Source organism: Struthio camelus, chromosome 10 (assembly GCF_040807025.1).
Source record: "Struthio camelus isolate bStrCam1 chromosome 10, bStrCam1.hap1, whole genome shotgun sequence".
Taxonomy (NCBI): domain Eukaryota; kingdom Metazoa; phylum Chordata; class Aves; order Struthioniformes; family Struthionidae; genus Struthio; species Struthio camelus.
Genome location: NC_090951.1, coordinates 11,568,305 through 11,586,072, shown reverse-complemented (window position 1 = coordinate 11,586,072; position 17,768 = coordinate 11,568,305). Strand labels below are relative to the sequence as shown.

Here is a 17,768-nt window from a genome sequence, read left to right as displayed (position 1 = left end):
AGGGAGGGAGTTAGTGTCTTACGCCCTGGACCTAATTTTGGAAGGAGGGCATAGTCGCCGTCGAAACGTACGGAGAAACGGGCAGCGAGGAGGAAAAGTAAAGCTCTGAAGGTGAATGTCCTCAGTAGCTTCACTAGGGTTTTTTCGGTTGTTGGGGGGGGGGGCCGGGGGAACGCTCCCACCTACCTTGTGGTGCTGCCCGTGTTGCCGTGTTCCAGCACTGCGCCCCGCCCCCGGCCGCCTGGAGCCTGCCGCACTGCGCCCCGGAGCAGCAGCTTCGGCGCGGCGGCCCTTCACCCTCTCCGCCGCCCGCCCGCCCCCGCCGGGGCACAGGCGCGAGCAGCCGCTCAGCCCCGCCCGGCCGCCCCGAGGACCGTTAACGGCCGCCGCCGGGCGGGGGCGGGGCGGCTCGCGCGCGTCACTCCGCCCGTTGCGGCAGCTGCTGTGCCGGGGGTGGGGGTGGGGGGGGGAGCGCGCGGGGGCGGGGCGGCTGGTTCCCGTCGGCCCTTGCGCGGGGCGGCGGCGGCGGCGGCGTCGTCGTCGTCGTCATGTCGCTGGCGTTCGTGCCCGAGCGGCTGCGCGGGAAGGCGGAGGTGAACCAGGAGACGCTGCAGCGGGTGAGTGCGGGACGCCGGTCCTCCCGGGGTCCCGGAAAGCCGCCCCTCGGCGCCCGGGGCGCGGCCGCGGCCCTGGCCCTCAGCGCCGCCCGGCGCCGGGGCGGGCGGTGACGGGCGCTCCTCTGCCCTAGCTGCTGGAGGAGAACGACCAGCTGATCCGGTGCATCGTGGAGTACCAGAGCAAGGGCCGGGCGACCGACTGCGTGCAGTAAGTGAGCGTCCCGCCGCCGGGGCCGGGGCCGGGGCCGGGGCCGGGCGGCCCGCACCCTGCCTGGCTCCGCCGGGCGGACCGGGGCCCTCGGTGGCGGCTCCGGAACCTTCTGGAGAGCTTTGCGCACACACGCAGACACACAGACACAGACAGACAGACACACACACGCAGACACAGAGACACATGCAGACGGAGACACTCACAGACAGACGTGCACACATGCGGACACACAGACAGATGCACACCCATGCAGATATACACACACGCATGCAGATACACACAGATGTGCAGACACACACAGATGCGCACACACACGCAGACTGTGCACACACAGACCCCCCCCACACCCAGATTTCTAACGAGCGAGAGAGAACACAGTTCCTGCTGTCCAGAGCTTTCCTCAGCTGGAACAGCCTTAAAGGAAAGGAAAAAGGCACTGTTCTACCTGCTAAAAAGTTACCTAAAAGTTTGTTTCAAAAAGAGCTCTAAAGTGAGATGCGCCCTGCACAAAATAAATTCCACATGCATTCCCTTTTGTCAAGGTTTTTGGTCTGTTTTAATGCGAAAGCTAGCTCTGTTGGGCAGGCTCTTCTTTGCCCCCCGTTTGTGTAAGGCACAGGGTGACGCTTATGGAAGACTGCACTTGCGGCTCTCCAGCAGTTCAGGTATAGCGCTTTGACTTGGGCAGACCTGAACGACAAGCAGGTTCACAGAGGTTGCTGAGCCTGAGCCCAAGCTGCCTGTATGTTCAGTCCAGGCTGAGTGGAGTTTTGTCATCTCCCATCTCTCAGCTGCTTTCCCCAAGTTCTGCATCTTTTCAGTTGTGACCATATATAGATTTTTTTTTTTTTAATGTGCATTTTTTCTACCAAATGACTAGTCTTAGTCTAGAACGTACTTTGTTACAGCCTGCAGTTTGGTGAAGTGTAGGGGGCTCTATAGTGAAAGCTGAATATAGAGGGGTTTGCCTCACATTAAGTTTTTTTTTTTTTTTAAATAGCTATTTCTTTTCCCTAACAGGTATTGCTCAGGCCACAAAAGTGATTATTGAAGCGCAGGTAATGTGCTATAAAAGAACAGGCAAACAAGTACTTTCTGGGTAATGCTTTTCTTCCTCTTGTAGGTACCAACATATCCTGCATCGAAACCTCATTTATTTAGCTACAATCGCAGATGCAGCTCCACCCAGCACACAGAAGACTGCGGACTGACTGCACCTACCTGGACAGCGATGCTTTGAAACTCTGTAGAAGGACTTAGTTTAGACTCCCACTTTGAGAGCTGGGAAGGTATGGTCTTGAAAGGCAGGTAAACAGTCATCCCTGCTGTGCATTAAAATGTGTGAATGTAGTTTTAATGTAATACTAGGTTAGCTTTTTTTTTTTCTTCCTAACATTGTAAAGTAGCACTTAAGGGAGATGCTCATGATCATGCTTTACTTCCCTTTCCCCACACCCCAAAAAACACTCTGTAGCATACTTCTGAAAGTAGCCTGATTGCTAGGACTTGGAGTCTCAGTGAAGCAGAGACTCTTTTGTGACTGAGGTTGTATAGTAATAGGGTAAGCATGCAGCTAGGTAACTTCCCTCTACCCAGAAGATTACAAAGCCAGGGCTAGCTTGTCATGGATACATTGCCATAAGCAGTATACTGTTCTGTATCTTGTATCATAGAAATTGTGCTTAATAAATTAAAGCTGTTCTCTGTAAATATTAGTATACTCTGCTTTAATTGTGTTAACAAAGAAGCAGTTCAGTGGTTTAGCAAAATAGGAACTTTAGCTTTTCTAGGAAAGATGAAGGGCTGCTGCATAATTTATAGCTACAAGCGTAAGGGAGAACTTCAACCTTTATTTCACTGAGAGAAGGCTGTGTGTCTGCGCCCGAGTTGTGTCAAGACCTCTCCTTTTTTCTTGAAATGCTCTGTACTGCACACTTTGTTAACCAGTAAATTCTCACATAATAAAAATGAAGTCATAGGCTTTGTGGCTATTTGTCAGCAGTTGTGTTCAGCTGTATCATTCTTAACCAGGGTACAGCTTAGTTCACACCTCAGATTGGCCGTTTCCGACATGATTAGCACAACCTAAACAAGCAGCCTCGATATTAGTTTTGTCCAAAAATCAGAGGAAACTTTTCAGTCACTACTATGAAAATGACTTACTCTGTGGTTGCTAAAATTCAAATTGCCACTTGCCTGCAGCAATTTTCATCTGCAGTACTAGTTTAAAGACATGGTTAAGGCATTTTCTGCATCGCGCTCTTCAGCGCAATCTACCTGAAGGAGTAGTCTGAAAGAGACTACTGTGGGAGGTTTCAGATTCTAGAGTGCAATAATTCAGATTTATATGAGTCAGTAAGTAGGCAGTTGACAATTTTCAAACTGATAAATAATCCCATGTTAATGAAATAAGATCTCTGTTTACAAACCAAAGTTACATTTTTAAGGTGCTGCTTACTTTCAGCAAGGTGCATATTTTAAACAGGTATGACCTATTAAATGTATATCTTTAATAAAGCAAATAGTTTACTTTTACAGAAGCTTTAAAATACAAAATATACAGTTCCAGTTCAGAAGCATTAGCTATTCACAAGAAGCACTGCAATAAGGGTAAGTTAACTAAGCACCAAACCCTTGCACTTGGCAGTGTAAGTGAAATTTAATGGCAAGACTCATTTGCCAAGTGCAACAATTCTTAAAGTTACCAGTGTTCAGAACAATCGGAAGCAAAGGACAGAATAGCACCTACGTGGTCAAAATGCAGACAAACTTTCTTTGTTTCCGCAATTCGCTTATATAGGTCCAGAAACTCGCCAGCGTTTGTACTTATAATGAACTGCAAAAACTATAGCAATAATTTTGGCACTTGTTAGAAAAGTTCAAAAGTAAGTGTTTTCATTAACTTCCATTTTGGTCTTAGTATGGATAACCAGTAAGTACAACCAAATTTAGGGTTTAATATTAGATCTAAGTGACAAGATTTAGGAAACTCAAAACCATTCATCAAGTTAAATAACCACTAACATTTTCAGCAGAGGGTTTTCAAAATTATAGTAGTACAGACCATTAACAACTTACAGACAGAAGCCACACTGATTGTGCAAAGCACATTACTGTAAAAAGTCTATGTACAGCAAACAAATCTTTGTAAACATGGTAAGTATGAAGTTTCAGAAAACATGGTGACAATATCATAAATACAGGCAACATTGGCATCCTCAAACAGCACAAAAGGTAACAATCTGGGCCTGCAAATATAGCCCGTCACCATACAAACGAAAAAGGTGGTTGGGTTTTAAATACCCAAATGTTTAATAGTTTTAGTGTTGTGTATACCTTTTATTTTTATATATATTTTTATGCATTTATTTTTTGGTATCTTTAGATATAGATGTACTTAGTTTGTAAAAACAAAAACAACAAATGTGCTTTATTTTCATTGAAAAATTATGTAGTTAGAACTAATAACCCATTTTACTAGTAGTTAACATATTAGAATGATATGACTTAAGAAAAATACAAAAATAAGATTAATACTGTCAAAACTCTTATACCAGAAAATATTGTGGTTTTTAGACTCTTTCAAAGATGAAATATGAAAATTTAAATAAGCTTTAACTATATAAAGAATCTTCTGTAATCTCAATTAATATACAGTGGGATAGCTATACATATATTTACCATTGTTCTTCAATTTTTAAGCACCAGTCACTCTCCCAGATCCACTTTGGTTGGAAGGTTATTCCTAATTCCACAGGTTCACTTAATGGCACATATTGACGGCAAATAATTACATTATTCTTTTAAAAAAAATAACGTTCTTTTAACTAATTGCTACCCCACGTTTCAGTTCTAGTATCTTCTGAGCCAGCTCACTTTTTTTTTTTTTTTTTTAAATCAACTGTAGCATCTGAAATAAGACTTTAAATATATGCAAGTAGTCTTTTAGGTTATACTTTCACACACTTAAGGAGCACTGTGTGGATAATGCCTTTGGCCAAATGTAGTAGTAACAGATTGTGTATTTGAAAACCAGTGTCACGTTATCCACACAGATACACCATCTACTTCAAGCAGCCCAGATAACATTTGTGGCACAAGTTTGAGTGATTCCAGCTGATCTCTGCTGAGAGTAAGGAAACTAGGACTTTTATAACTGTTTTTGCAACAGTTTCATAATAACCTCACTTGTGTGGCACACCAAAAGCTGCTGTTGCACTTCATTTTTTAAAAAAAAAAAAAGTTGCCCACAGGCCATTTACTGAGCATACAAAGGCTTTACAGGTTATCCATTATAAATTTAAACACAGTGTTGAGCAAAGTGACCACTATGTATTTGCTTCAACATATTAAATGTATTTTAGTAAGATGTTTAACTATAAATCTATATGAAAAATAGCTATAAAATACAGTGGTTTTTTTTGTATGGTAGTCCTTCAGCAGTTCTCTTAAAAAAAATTCTGAAAGTAAAGGCAATATACACATTTTTAAAAGCTTTTCTACATCACAGTTTTGGGCTGTTTCATGTACATCTAACAAACATACTGGCCATGTTTGCTCAGCACTGTAGAACTGAATTCAAGAGTTTGTATTCATCACCCCTCAATTCCGTATTTAATGAGATAAACGGGATATAGCCAATACACAATTGCAAAACAAGGTATACATAAATTTATGACTGTTTGGCCCTGTGCTGCACTTTCTAATCTGAAAAGCAGTTAGTACTGATGCAGGTAAGATGGTCTGCGTTCGTGCTTTACTGGAAAAGATTTAAAGCCCTTATTCATTTGTTTGTGCTGGGAAGCCTGTTGCTGCGATTGCTGTTGCTGCGCATAGGCAAAGCTGGAGGAAATCCCTGTTGCTGGAGCACAGTCGTTGGCTGCTGCCCACACAGGTGACTGGAGGATCTGGATCGTGTCGCTCCACTGGCTGACGGGGCTGCTCATAGGATACAAAGACATACTCTGACTGGGTAGTGTGTTCATGACTGAGGAGGACGTATGCTGCCAGGGTGCCTTTGGAGGCCAGGTTTTGGTTTTATTATCCTGCAGGGGGGGGAAAAAAAGGAGGGGGGAATAACAACCAAAATATTTTCTTCTGGGGCAATATTTAACATGTCATCTCGCCCCCCACCACCACTATATTTCCAGAAGGTTGATTTAACTATCTTTAAAAACAAGACTGATGCATATATTCAGCACTCTTCATTCTTACAGTACTTGCCTAACGGAAAACCTTTTTATTTACTTCTGCACGTTTGCTTGGCCAACAGCAGCCTTGCTTTAAGTCAAGCTTTCTGGCAAGAAAAGTCATCAACCTGGTCATACTTTAGTTTTCTCCGCACAGACAGTTTAAGCTGACTGTGTTGCTTCTTAGCTTAATTTGAAGTCGTCGTTTTTATCGTGGAAATTTCAGCTGCAAGGGGAAAATGTTAAATGACTTCCAACTTCAAATTTAAATTTGGTAACTCTGATAAAAGCATTTAGAACTACTTGAGTGCAAATGGTTTAGGGTTTTAGCTGGGGTAAACAATGCAGAAGAACAGATGAGGTTAGGGTTTTTTGTTTTGTGGGTTTTTTTTTTTTTCTTTTTTTCCCTAGTGAAAATCACCCCAAAACACACGCAAGAAAAGACTGAGGAGCCATTTTCAGCTTACCTGATTACGGTCATCTACTGCAGATAGAAGAGGTGGTGATGGTAGCGTACTAGGTTCCTGCTCACCACTGCTGTGTTTTCTGGCAAAAAGAAAAAGCGACGTTTACCCTCCCTCGCTTGACAGTGCAGTAGTTCTCGCTGAGCTGCACCTTGAGCAACATGCACACGTGTTTTTGTAAAGGTGAAAGAGAAAGAAGGGCTATTTTTTGCCTACTTTGAAGAAATCAACTAGAAACTGCCCTTTTTTCTTGTTTTCTGCTGCTCAGGGTGGGTTTTTTTTCCCCCCTCTTTCTTTTTTTAGTAGCTTTTCTGAAATAACTTTAAAACAAAAGGAAAAAATGAGTTGAGCAACTGAAACAATGATTGAAACACCATTTCTTTACTGAAGAAAGGTAGAGATTCAGCCCTTACACATTTGATTTAAAGTTGTGACTGAATTTTAAATTCAGGTCTTTGCGCCAGAGCCATGGACGTTCCTGAAGGATTTATTATTATTTTTAAATTAAAACAGAATCATTCATTCTTCATCTTAAAAATCACCACGCTCAGTGCTCTATAGTTAAGTAGTCCTTTGCAGGTCAGCTTTAAAAGCACTCAGCCCTTTTGCCTTCTTACTGTAGTTTTATCTGTGGTAATTTGTCAGGCCCTCACTTGTGGGATTTTTCTTCTTTCGAAACATAATTAACACAGTAGTACTAACGTGCCTGATGGCACAAAATACTGTTACTTCAGCTTACGTTTTTATTTAATGAGGCACGCTTTAGAAACGCTTCCTGTTTTGGTCCATTCCTTTCAGCCTGCTTGCCTTAGTTTCATTATCTTAAGCTACAGTATACTTCCTTTCTGGCAGTACATTAAAAAATAGCTATCCACCAGGTATAATCTGCTGCAGGAAACTGGCAAGACAGCCACTGACATCACCACATCACCACCAAAAAGCAGACAATCTTATATCTAAATGTACTGGCTCTGAATTATTCTATGATCTAAAAATAAAAATATTCTATTTGGCCACAGAACTAACTTGATTTTTAGAAAAGGCTTTGAAAAATAATTTGAGTCTGATCCCAGACCGGAATAGGTTTGGAATTCACGCTTTATCTTATGCCTTTTAATTCTCTTAACTACCCTCTACTGTGGGATCAACAAGGTTCAAAGATACAGAGCTTCTAGCCCTTTAGAAAAGCAGAGAGTAATTATGCTGTAATTCATACTACTATTTTTAAGTAGATTGTTTGTAATTGAAAATACTGGCTTAGTTCAAGTTACTAAGCTTATTTATGCGATTAAGTTTCCTCTTAAGGAAGTTTCCTCAGAAGGAAAGAACTTAGTAGGTAAGTGTACTCAAGGGAATTTGGGGGGGGGGGGGGGGGGGAGGGAGCAAGGGAGGAGAGGGGTCACTGAAGGGATCATAGAATCTAGTACACTACTAAAATGGTGACGGTGGTGAGGGCAGACACAGGTGCCACAAAGTTGCAGTTGAGGCCAGGGAAGAGAAACTTGCTGACATCAAAACACATGATGATAACGGTATGACAGTTTCCTCTTCAGCACAGGCAACACATCACAAAGCTGCAGTGAAGTACACTGTTTAGAAAACCAGTTCAAAGATGACCTCCCTCTCAAAGGCATTAGTAGTTTAGAGAGAAGTGTCACCCAAAATGGATTACCTTGGAAGAGGGGAAGCATCAGATCTTTCTAGACATACTGAGTTTCAGCTAACAACTGGATGTTTGTACAGATGCTCCTTTGTATAAAGAGGCACCTACTAATATAGCACAAATTGAGACTCTGTAGCATTCAGATCAGATATACTCTCAGCCATATCATCAGTATAGTATGAAAACTGGTTCGTGTGACTTTCTCTAATCAGTAGAAGTCTCCTTTGTTTGGTTACTCACATCAAATAATGCAAAACAAAAAAAGTCTGCTGAAGTGGTATGCATTTCTGTTAATTTTGCTCACCTTCTCTGCTTTACAGCAGCAACAAGGTCTGGCCCTGAGAACATGGAGAACAAGCTGTCTCCATTAGCTGAGGAGGTCTCATCACTTGAACTGGCAGAGTCTCCTTGAGTACCAGACCAGCTGTTTGTCACATCACTGTAAGACAAGAAGTTTATTAGCCCTTGTTTCTACAGTGCCTGGTCCAGACTGTATGCCCTAGTTCATTATACTGAATCTTTGTGACAGATGACATCTCAGGACACAAAATGTAAATATTTTGCAAAATACCAGAGTAACACAAATACTTCTGTAAATTTACTTCTGAGTAGTCACATCACTGCTAAGTCTGTTACAGTCACTTTATACGTTCTACTAAAATAATTACATAAATTAAATTTGATGCCACAGCCTCTCGTTGGTCTGGAAAGAGAAACAAATCATTCTGCAGTGGAAAAGCCATGTCCTTAGCTCTCTACACTTGCTTTTAGAATCACTAAAACACGTACTTGAGCTACTGGTTATAAACTACCCTGAGGATCAGAGCTATTACTACTGCATTACGGACAGATGGATGCAGGACCTTGGACACTTCTAACAAATAGTTCTGCTTTGGAAGAGAGGAAGCGACTAACATACTTGCTATAAGGTGCTGTGGCATGCCTTACAGCAGCAAGATTAAGTTGCTAAAATCTGGAAAGCTGAATGCAGTCGGGCACTGTAGTTTTTACAGAATCAGTCCTCATCAAAACTAAGAATTAAAGGGTCTCCAAAATACTGAAATAAAACAATTCTGAATGAATCTACACTATAGATTCTTTATTTCCTCTGTTTGAGGAGGACGCAGGTCATAGCCCAGTCTAAAGAACGCATCAAACAAGTGTCAGTGCTTCAGTATCAACCAAAGCAGGAAGTGCTCAGATTTCTAACCCTTGACTTAATGAAGTACAGCTTTGCACATGCAGCAGCAATCAGAAAACACCTACTAGTTGACAGTATCCCCGCATTCAGCTGAGTTTGATCATATGCTAGACTCAAATAACATAAGTCAGATGCTGCTTGTCCGATCTCTTACCCTTCTGTGAAATACTCAGGAAAGGGCCAGGTTTTGTGAGGATCATCAGGAAGAGGCCAGTTGCTACGCGTGTTGCTTGGACGACGGACATGCTGTGCTTGCCTTTTTTGTTGCATAGCCTGGTTGACCCCAGCAACATAGCGGGCAAATTCTGGATCAGAGCCAACTGAATAAAAGAAACCAAGAAGTCAAATGCTGACGTTCAGCTGTTTCTACTGCAATTATCCCCTTCATTTAATCCTTTAAGCTTGACTGTACCCCAACCAACAAAAAAATAGTTCCATCACAAATAATAAATGCTGGACAGCCGCTGGTATCTCTCGATGGAGCAAAGGACACTATGGAGAAAAACGTTGTTACAAGAAGTAGATGCCCACCGTCCATATATAGTGGATGATGTCCACATTTGAAACCAAACATGACTGAAACCGAATTTGAGTCATGTGCTTTTCCCCCGCTCCCCAAATAATTCTCACAATGGAATTGCCCCTGCTAACTCTCTTCTATCAGAAGAATGTTATTTGTCACTATGATCATGGCTAGACACTGAAAGGTCCCATCAGCAGACGCTGTTGCGGAATTAAGCCTGTAAGTTTATCCAAGCTCAGGAAAGAAAATATTTGAATTATAATTGATTCTGAATTGCAGCATATCTTGCAGCTGTTGTGATTCTGCTTGCATCTCGAGAAACCAGAATCTCAGGTTCATCTCCCTAAAGCTACTAGTCCAGAAATTGCCTACTTTTTCCAGGACTATAGAATTGCAGAACATTTCAGAATAAGACTGACATACATTAAACATTGTAAAGCTTTACATTTCCAAAATATATATATTTTTTAAAATGTTATGCATGATCTTCTACAGACAGTGCAAAAACCTTAATCTAAAAGTATTTTAAATGCCTGATTTGCTCTGATTGATTGGAGCAAAAAAATTTATGTATTAAAAGGAATGTTAGGTGAACAGCACTAGGAAATAATGGTTATTGCTAGCAATGTTTAACTATTCTTTGCTTTGTAAGACGACGCTTATAAATAACATGTAATAAAGGAAAAGGCACACACCTGCAGGGTCAAAAGGCAGAATTTCTCCTAACATCCCAAACACTCCATCAGTTTGGTCACGATTTGGCCATGTGTTGTTTCTAGGTCCTTGTGGTTTCTGTCCTAACATCTCTGACATCATGTTGTCCATATAGCTGCTCACAAGACCCAAGCTGTATAAATCGGAGCTTAAATCTGAAAAACCAGGATTGTTCCACTGGTTAATATGAGACAATCCAGCTCCAACAGCTTGGGCTGGCTGCTGTGAAGAATTAGTTAGCCATTTGGCAGGTACACGTTGCTGTGGTCCAATAGGTTGAAGCAAGTGTTGATAATACTGCATTTGCTGCTGCTGCTTTTGTGACTGCTGTTGCTGTGACAAGCCTTGCTGAGAAGGATGCAGTGGTGTGTGAGAGAGAGATTGCGGCTGCTGTTGTACTGTTCCTGATTTTTGTTCTGTTGCCGTAGAGGATGCAACAGAGTTCCTTCTTTTCACCATTGGAGAAGTCTGCTGGGACTTGCCCATGTTAAAACCCGACAAGAAATCTATAACATCCTGCATTTCTTGGTCAGTTGGTAAATTCATACCTTTATCATCCTTACCCTCATCTGTTTTGAAGAAGTTGTCCCGTCTTTCAACTAGAAACCCATTCACTAACTGATTATTTGTGCTCTGAATCGACTGCAGCGGATCTGTGGTCCTAGGAAAATTACCAATGTTCAAAATGCTTTGTAATCGCGCATCTATGTTAGCGGGCATTTTAGCTTTCTCCTCCGAGCTGGAACTTATGAAGACATTTTTGGAAGGCGTACTGGGGATTGAGTAACTTCCACTGTTACTTGTACTGGTGCAGGAAGTTTTTTTTGTAAACCGGGAAGTCAGTTTTGAGAACGTCTTTTGTAGACCACCTGACGATTTGCTTCCATTTCCAGATGGCATGTCAACTTGATTCCCAAAGTCTGAGATTTCACGCTGTAACTGGATCTGAATGCAAGGCAAAGCTTGCTCCCTGCATCAACAAAAACACCTGTATCAAACCAGCTAACATATTCCATTTATCCTAGCATCCTATCCTCTGTCTTAACAAATTTCAGTTTGTTATTTTGGAGGAAAATGCGTATTTGGGTTATCAGTAGTGCAGGAAACATCACCAGAGTTCTCTATCAGAATGGTTAGTTCATCAACTGCTTCCTATGATAACAATGTGAAATATTTACATTTTCAATGGCTTTTACTTTAGTGATTACTTCACTGATTTAAGTTTTCCTACATTTATATTCTTCCCTTATCATATTTTAATTGTGCTTCAAGACGTAAATGGAAACTAGTTTAATATAAATCAAGTATTTTTGTAAGAGACAAGCCTACACAGTTATAAGCTGGTGTTTTGTTTAAAAAACAAAACAAACAAAATACTACTGTATCTCTGTACCCACAAAGTACCTAGAGTAAGAAATTGCTACTTTGTAGAAGTACTACTTTCCTGTTCTTCTGAGGAAATGGTACTATCAAGTTCTTCAGTTCAGCCCTTTAAATCACAATGGCATTGTTTAAGCTAGAAAAGCAAAGCATGAGGCTCAACAGGAGATGTACCTTCCTTCCTTCCACCTGTGTATGTCAAACACAGCAGTATAGAGCACATCTACCAGTCCCAAAGTCTTCTCTGGGTCCAGACTCCTCTGTAGCAAAGACATTGTTGCTGGATCTTCTTTCAGGCACCTGTAAGCATTAAATTTAACCTTTAAAAATAAACATATCAAAAATTTGACTTTTATATTGAACAATGTTTACCATATTAGCTACGTATAAAAGGCTGATTAATTATACTATTTCTGTTCCTACAGAGGTACAACTAGTAAAGGCAGCATAACATGGGAACGCCTGGAAGTCCCTAAAGACCAAGTCTACAGTCCCGGTTTCTCTTTTTATTGTTGAACATACAACTAAACCAAACTAAAAGGGAGAGTTACTTTTTTGTTTGTTTGTTTAAAATCAAGATTAACAAATATCTCTTTAGTGGAGCAAGCATAATTCAGGCACAGAGGTAGAAATAAGAACTATACAAAGTCCACTTTTGGAAAGTGGCAGGAGCACTCAATAACATGAAATGCTTCTGCATGAGATTTAAATCTTGGATGTACCCTAGGCAATCCAACGCTAAGAAACCCCCAGCCTGACAGGCCCAGCGTGGAAGATTCAGTGTATCCAGTGGTCTGTGGAAGATTTCACTGAGCCATGAAGATGCAGAATTACTGTTTTCTTCAGCAATGGAACAGAAGTAATATTTAATTTAACATGAGTCAGAATAACTTAAATCTACATACTGGCATATTACTTCGTGAAGTACTTAACAAGTACCTCGAGCACAAATGATTAAACAGGGCGCTGTTGCTATGTGTCATTAGGGGGAGCTCTTCCAAAGAGTTTAAATTGTCATCAAAGTAGTCTGCATTATTAAGTTATTTCATAATACAGCAATTTATATAAAGAGAACAGAGTGGTGCCAGGATATAGTCTAGGGGGTTAAGGATGAATTTGGATAAACAGACTATTGACTCATACTTCTGGACATACTACTGGTACCATTAGTGACAGGCTATCTCACTAAGGATTCAGATGAATGAACTACGTTGTACTAAAGTTGGTAGTACTGAGTACTCTGAAGTAAGAGAGAGAAGAAAAATGAAAGAATAAATAATTGGAATTGGTACAAGAGGGAAGAAGTCCTCCCCGAAAAAAACGCAGATTAATCCTAACATTCCTTTCTAGACAATTAACTAAACTAGTAGAAATAGTGTCTCTAGAGCAGAGTTCTGTGATTCGTGGCCTTTGTGGTTCAGTGGAAAGAGAGAAGGTGCTAAAACCCTTGACTTAATCTCATCTAAGATTGCTGGCCTTCCTGAGGTAATAGCTGAGTGGACATGCTGGAGAGGAGCATAGCAGGAATGCTTCTTCTTTTTTTTTTTTTTTTAAAAACGTTTTTCTTCATCATTCAGTTTTCGCTTTCTTTTCTTTAGAAGTATCTGTCAGACAGCATTGCCTCTCTTCTGTTGCCCCCAACAGACAACACTAGTACAAAGACACCAAGTGCAACTGTCAGTCAATCTTTCAGCAAGGTACTTTTCTCCCAGTTCCAGATAAAAGAACTCAAAGAAGATATGCCATAATTAAAAATATTATCCCTTCCAGTTGTACTGGAATATTTTTTTCCTATGTATTTGAACATTCATACCTACTAGTGTAACCTGCAATACAGTATTATTATTTACCAAGTCGATGGAACTTGCACCACAATTCTGGATCCTTCTAAACTTATCTGAGGCGCGTAGGCTTCTTTATTTTCAATCTGTGCTGTGTCCACAACCACCTAACAAATAATAGGGAAATAAAAGGGAAATAATTAAGAACTAGTTCCAGTTATTTCATCGCCCCTCTAGTTAAGATTTAATAGTCTCACCTTTCTGCCATGCTACAGATTCAAAAAAAATAACCAGACATAAAACAAACCAACTCACAAAGCACTGTAAGTCTGTTTCTATTTTAGTATCTGAAAAGATGGAAAGCATATAAAATGATTAGTCTGATACATTATCCTACACTGCAAGGACTTAGTTCTCCTCATTTACATATTGTAGTTATGCATCACTATGTAGTTACCAACTGCTTTACATAGCAGCTGGTAGTTATCAACGGCTTTGTATAGCAGCTGCTACATTTGAGAGGTTTGGAGCTGAGACTCAAATGACTACTCTAATAGCTCCCAAACACCTATTTATCCAAATATTTTAAAAGAATCTAACTGCAGTACATGGTATGATACAGACGATTAGTATTTAGTTTGAAACTCTCAGCATAGCTTGCAGTTCTTAACCCCTCCCCTTTTCTTTATTTCTCTGTTTCTTTTGCAGTTATAAAATCCCATACCAACATTTCTGTATTCTACCTAATGGAACTGTAGCATGTTTAATTCCATATGATGTAATAGGAGGAGAGCGTTCAATTTGTTGAATTCTGAGCCTTCTGTAGGACATCATGAAGATATATGCAAGATAAAAGTTTTGAAAATTAACCTTCTGTCATAAGCGTTTCTTTTTATGGAAATCGAGAAGGAATGGATTCACTTCAGCCTCATTTAAACTTTAATACCAGTGCTAGTAAGTTCTATATTTGGTGTGTGCTTTCTGTTGTCCAGTCTGCATGGGTTGGTCTTTTTGATCATTTCCATAATTTCCTATTTTGGTCATGCTGAACCAGCAGCTTTTTGGCAGCAGTCAGCAGTTCTGGCTTCAGTGACTAGCAGATTAGCTATACCATTTAACCTTGAAATGGCAAAAGTCCTCCGGTATAAGCAAGCCTCAAGGGATATTACTGGCTTTTTTTTTTGCAATCACCCTATACTGGTTCTACTTCTATCTGGTTGTCTTCTACTGGTTACCATGAAACGCGAATAATGCTGAGATTCTGTTCTCTCTTCTGCGTTAACCAAACCATCCCATGACACTTGAGCATAACTATTTCTCACCTTTCAAATATTTTAGCACAACGCCTTAGTTTTCAAAGCCCAGTAGTCTCAGAACACTTGCTTTAGTTGATTCTGACTTGTAAAGTGTGTCTAAGCACAGTTACAGAAAGCCATGTTATTGTGCACTCATGAGAATACACCTTATTTCTTCAACAACCATGCAACTACATTGTTTTTCTTCATATTTTACCATTGTATTAAATTTGGTGTTCTGACATTCAGCTTTATTGCAGTTATAATTGGGGTAAGAGAGAAGAACTTGTGAATGATTTTCTCAACACCCAAGGAATAAATACCGTCTGCAGTTCAGACCCTTAATTCAGGAGCAAAATTCTGATTCTGATTCTAATTCAGCCTCTGGTGGTGGTGTTCATGGTCTGGGTTTCCCCCCACCTCCTTCCTTTCTTCTTCTAAAAAGAGTTTTATATTTTTCAACACTTGGTCACAGTTACAACATCTGGGTTTTAAAAGTTACTAGGATATTCAGTACCTCTCTAATGTATGTTCTTTTCAGCTACAGAAAGATCTGTTAGCACAAAAAAAGGATGGCTAATTAGAGATTCAGCTAAGCCTACTCTTCATGAGTTTGTATGAGGCCAAGTCAGAGTTTATTTTCACCCATCCTCTGAATTCAAGTATTTTAATACATGCTAATTGTATTTGGATACAGAGATTTCTTCAGCTGACTGAAATCTGAAAATACAGTTTTTAATATATGCTAAGGTAAAAACTGAGCAACTGCACTTTTAAAAATTATTTCTTATATTAAAAAGTAAGGCCAAAATAACAAAGAAAACTAACTCACACCTCACTGTGCTTTCTATTCTTATCGAGTGTTTCTTCTTAAGAGATACACGGCATACAGGCTAAACAGTGAGACTGTCTAATAATGTTCTATTTGGCATTTAAATGACAAATTAACTCCCATTTCTCAACTAATGCAAATAGTTTAGTTTCTAAAAGCAGTAAACCAAAGGCTTCGTAATATTGTCCCATGGTTCATTTATCTGAGCTCAAAATAAATTCAAAACAAACACTTTTCTCACTCCCTGCCTGGTGGGTGCTTAGAGGATAGCTTCCTGTGCATCAGACATCTATTGTTCTCGTTTTACAGGTGTTTCCTCCCTCACCTCCACCCACAGAGCGTTTTAAAGAGGAGAATTACAATTTCTCATCATTGCATGAGGTCATATACAAATGTAATTGAATCTTGTAAAAAATTATGTTGCGTAGTTCACAAAGAAAAACTCAACCCTCACACCTGTCTAAATTAAAACAAATCAAAAGTGAGAATGAACCAAGAAGGGAGAAGGCTTGCAAGTATTTTGTTAAGTGTGTATCTCATTGCTATGCCTTTGAAGATGAAAGCCTGCTATTTTCAGAACAAGAGGTTCAGGCAACATCTTTAGAGACATGCATGATTCTACTCAAACAGTGTTCCTTAAATCAACACTATCATTTGGGAGACTGTATGGGTAAGTTTTATGGTGACAGCTCTCCCTATGTTATGATAAACCTGAAGAATATCAGCACTTCAATTACTAGCAGGTCGGACTGGTTATGTCTAGACTGGGGGACACTAGAAGATTTCCAAACTCCTGAGTCCAAGTATGCTTCAGGCCCCAATCCCAGGTCTCGTCGGGGCAGGAACTGGGTGTGCACAGAACTCAACCACCCAAAGCCTTTGTTTCCTCGAAGAGGAAGAAGCGGTGGAAGGTGCAGCACCCTCTGAAGCTTTCCTAATCTGGGTGCTCAGGAGCCAAGAACTCAAGGGTTACACCATGCTCCCACAGGTCAGTTGACAAATGAGTTCTTGGACTTATTTCCCATACCTTGCTGCTGAATCTCAGCATCCTACCGCGACCTACAGCACGTAAGATACTAGCCCACTTAACCATAGCCCTTTTCCAGCCCTTCTTGCATTTACTAATATTTAACATGTAATTTTCTAGAAAATGCCTAATCAGAAATTTGACCAACACAACTATTCCACAGTTTCCTTCTTTGCCTCCAGAAATGTAAGTTTCTTACACCTCCCTGTCAAACTTCCATACAATGTGCTTGATGGTCTACCACTTCCTATCCTTAAATCCCTATATCGTAGTGAAAATCAGGATGGATAGCAGCTGCGCTGATGTTACGATATTGATGGTCTGTCCCTTTCATTTTATGCCTCGTTTAGATGACGAGTCAGTTATGAGACAGCATCTTGAATTCAAGTATGACTTGACCGTACTTCCCTCATAAAAAATGAATACCAAAGGGATATCTAATATCAAAGGGATGCTGAAATAAAAACATCTGACAAATTTGTTATTTACCATTTATCATTAACCATTATTACAGAACCTATTAACAGTACCACAAATAAATGCTTTAATGAACTAAGACTTGAGGTCATGCAAAGTCGCTTAATCAGCTGCTTGATTTGCTTGAAAGAAAAATATAGTATTTTCAAGGTATGTAGCGACACAGATCTTTGATATCAGAAATTACAACTAGTTACAAAATTTTGATGGCCTGCACTCACCTTAACTAGAGAGTCAGTATACGAATCAACAGGAAGGACTTAGCTCATAGAAGCTTAAAGGTGATTCAAAGAGTACTTGACAGAAGCTATCATAGGCTACGATACACCTTTGTGCATGCATTTCCTACTGCACTCTTGCCCCCGTTTTATCTGCCCAGTCAAATGAAAGTTCA

General features: G+C 40.4%; 2 protein-coding genes across 9 annotated transcripts in view; one reads left to right on the top strand and one right to left on the bottom strand.

The window, feature by feature from the left end:
* The first annotated feature begins 457 nt into the window (after nucleotides 1-457).
* Nucleotides 458-2,826, top strand: SS18L2 (SS18 like 2). The gene is made up of 3 exons (XM_068956123.1): nucleotides 458-617; nucleotides 749-825; nucleotides 1,952-2,826. Exons 1-3 carry the CDS (start codon nucleotides 549-551, stop codon nucleotides 2,037-2,039), a joined length of 234 nt encoding a protein of 77 aa, XP_068812224.1. The 5' UTR covers nucleotides 458-548; the 3' UTR covers nucleotides 2,040-2,826.
* Nucleotides 2,827-5,060: 2,234 nt separating this feature from the next.
* The window catches only part of GARRE1 (granule associated Rac and RHOG effector 1), a 59,585-nt gene continuing 46,877 nt past the window's right edge, over nucleotides 5,061-17,768 (bottom strand). For all 8 annotated transcript variants that reach the window (XM_068956118.1, XM_068956115.1, XM_068956116.1 and 5 more), the window contains 7 exons: nucleotides 13,813-13,910; nucleotides 12,137-12,262; nucleotides 10,564-11,552; nucleotides 9,500-9,665; nucleotides 8,449-8,583; nucleotides 6,485-6,563; nucleotides 5,061-5,873 (listed from right to left, as the gene is read on the bottom strand). In XM_068956118.1, coding sequence (XP_068812219.1) covers nucleotides 5,547-5,873; nucleotides 6,485-6,563; nucleotides 8,449-8,583; nucleotides 9,500-9,665; nucleotides 10,564-11,552; nucleotides 12,137-12,262; nucleotides 13,813-13,910 — 1,920 coding nt within the window. In that variant the 3' untranslated portion in view covers nucleotides 5,061-5,546. The remainder of the gene's footprint in view (nucleotides 5,874-6,484; nucleotides 6,564-8,448; nucleotides 8,584-9,499; nucleotides 9,666-10,563; nucleotides 11,553-12,136; nucleotides 12,263-13,812; nucleotides 13,911-17,768) is intronic.

Bases quoted from the DNA above. Each gene is read 5' to 3' on its own strand.
- SS18L2 (XM_068956123.1), top strand. From the start codon at position 549: ATGTCGCTGGCGTTCGTGCCCGAGCGGCTGCGCGGGAAGGCGGAGGTG. The intron at 618-748 runs GTGAGTGCGGGA...CCTCTGCCCTAG, and splicing joins ACCAGGAGACGCTGCAGCGG to CTGCTGGAGGAGAACGACCA. The intron at 826-1,951 runs GTAAGTGAGCGT...TTCCTCTTGTAG, and splicing joins CGGGCGACCGACTGCGTGCA to GTACCAACATATCCTGCATC.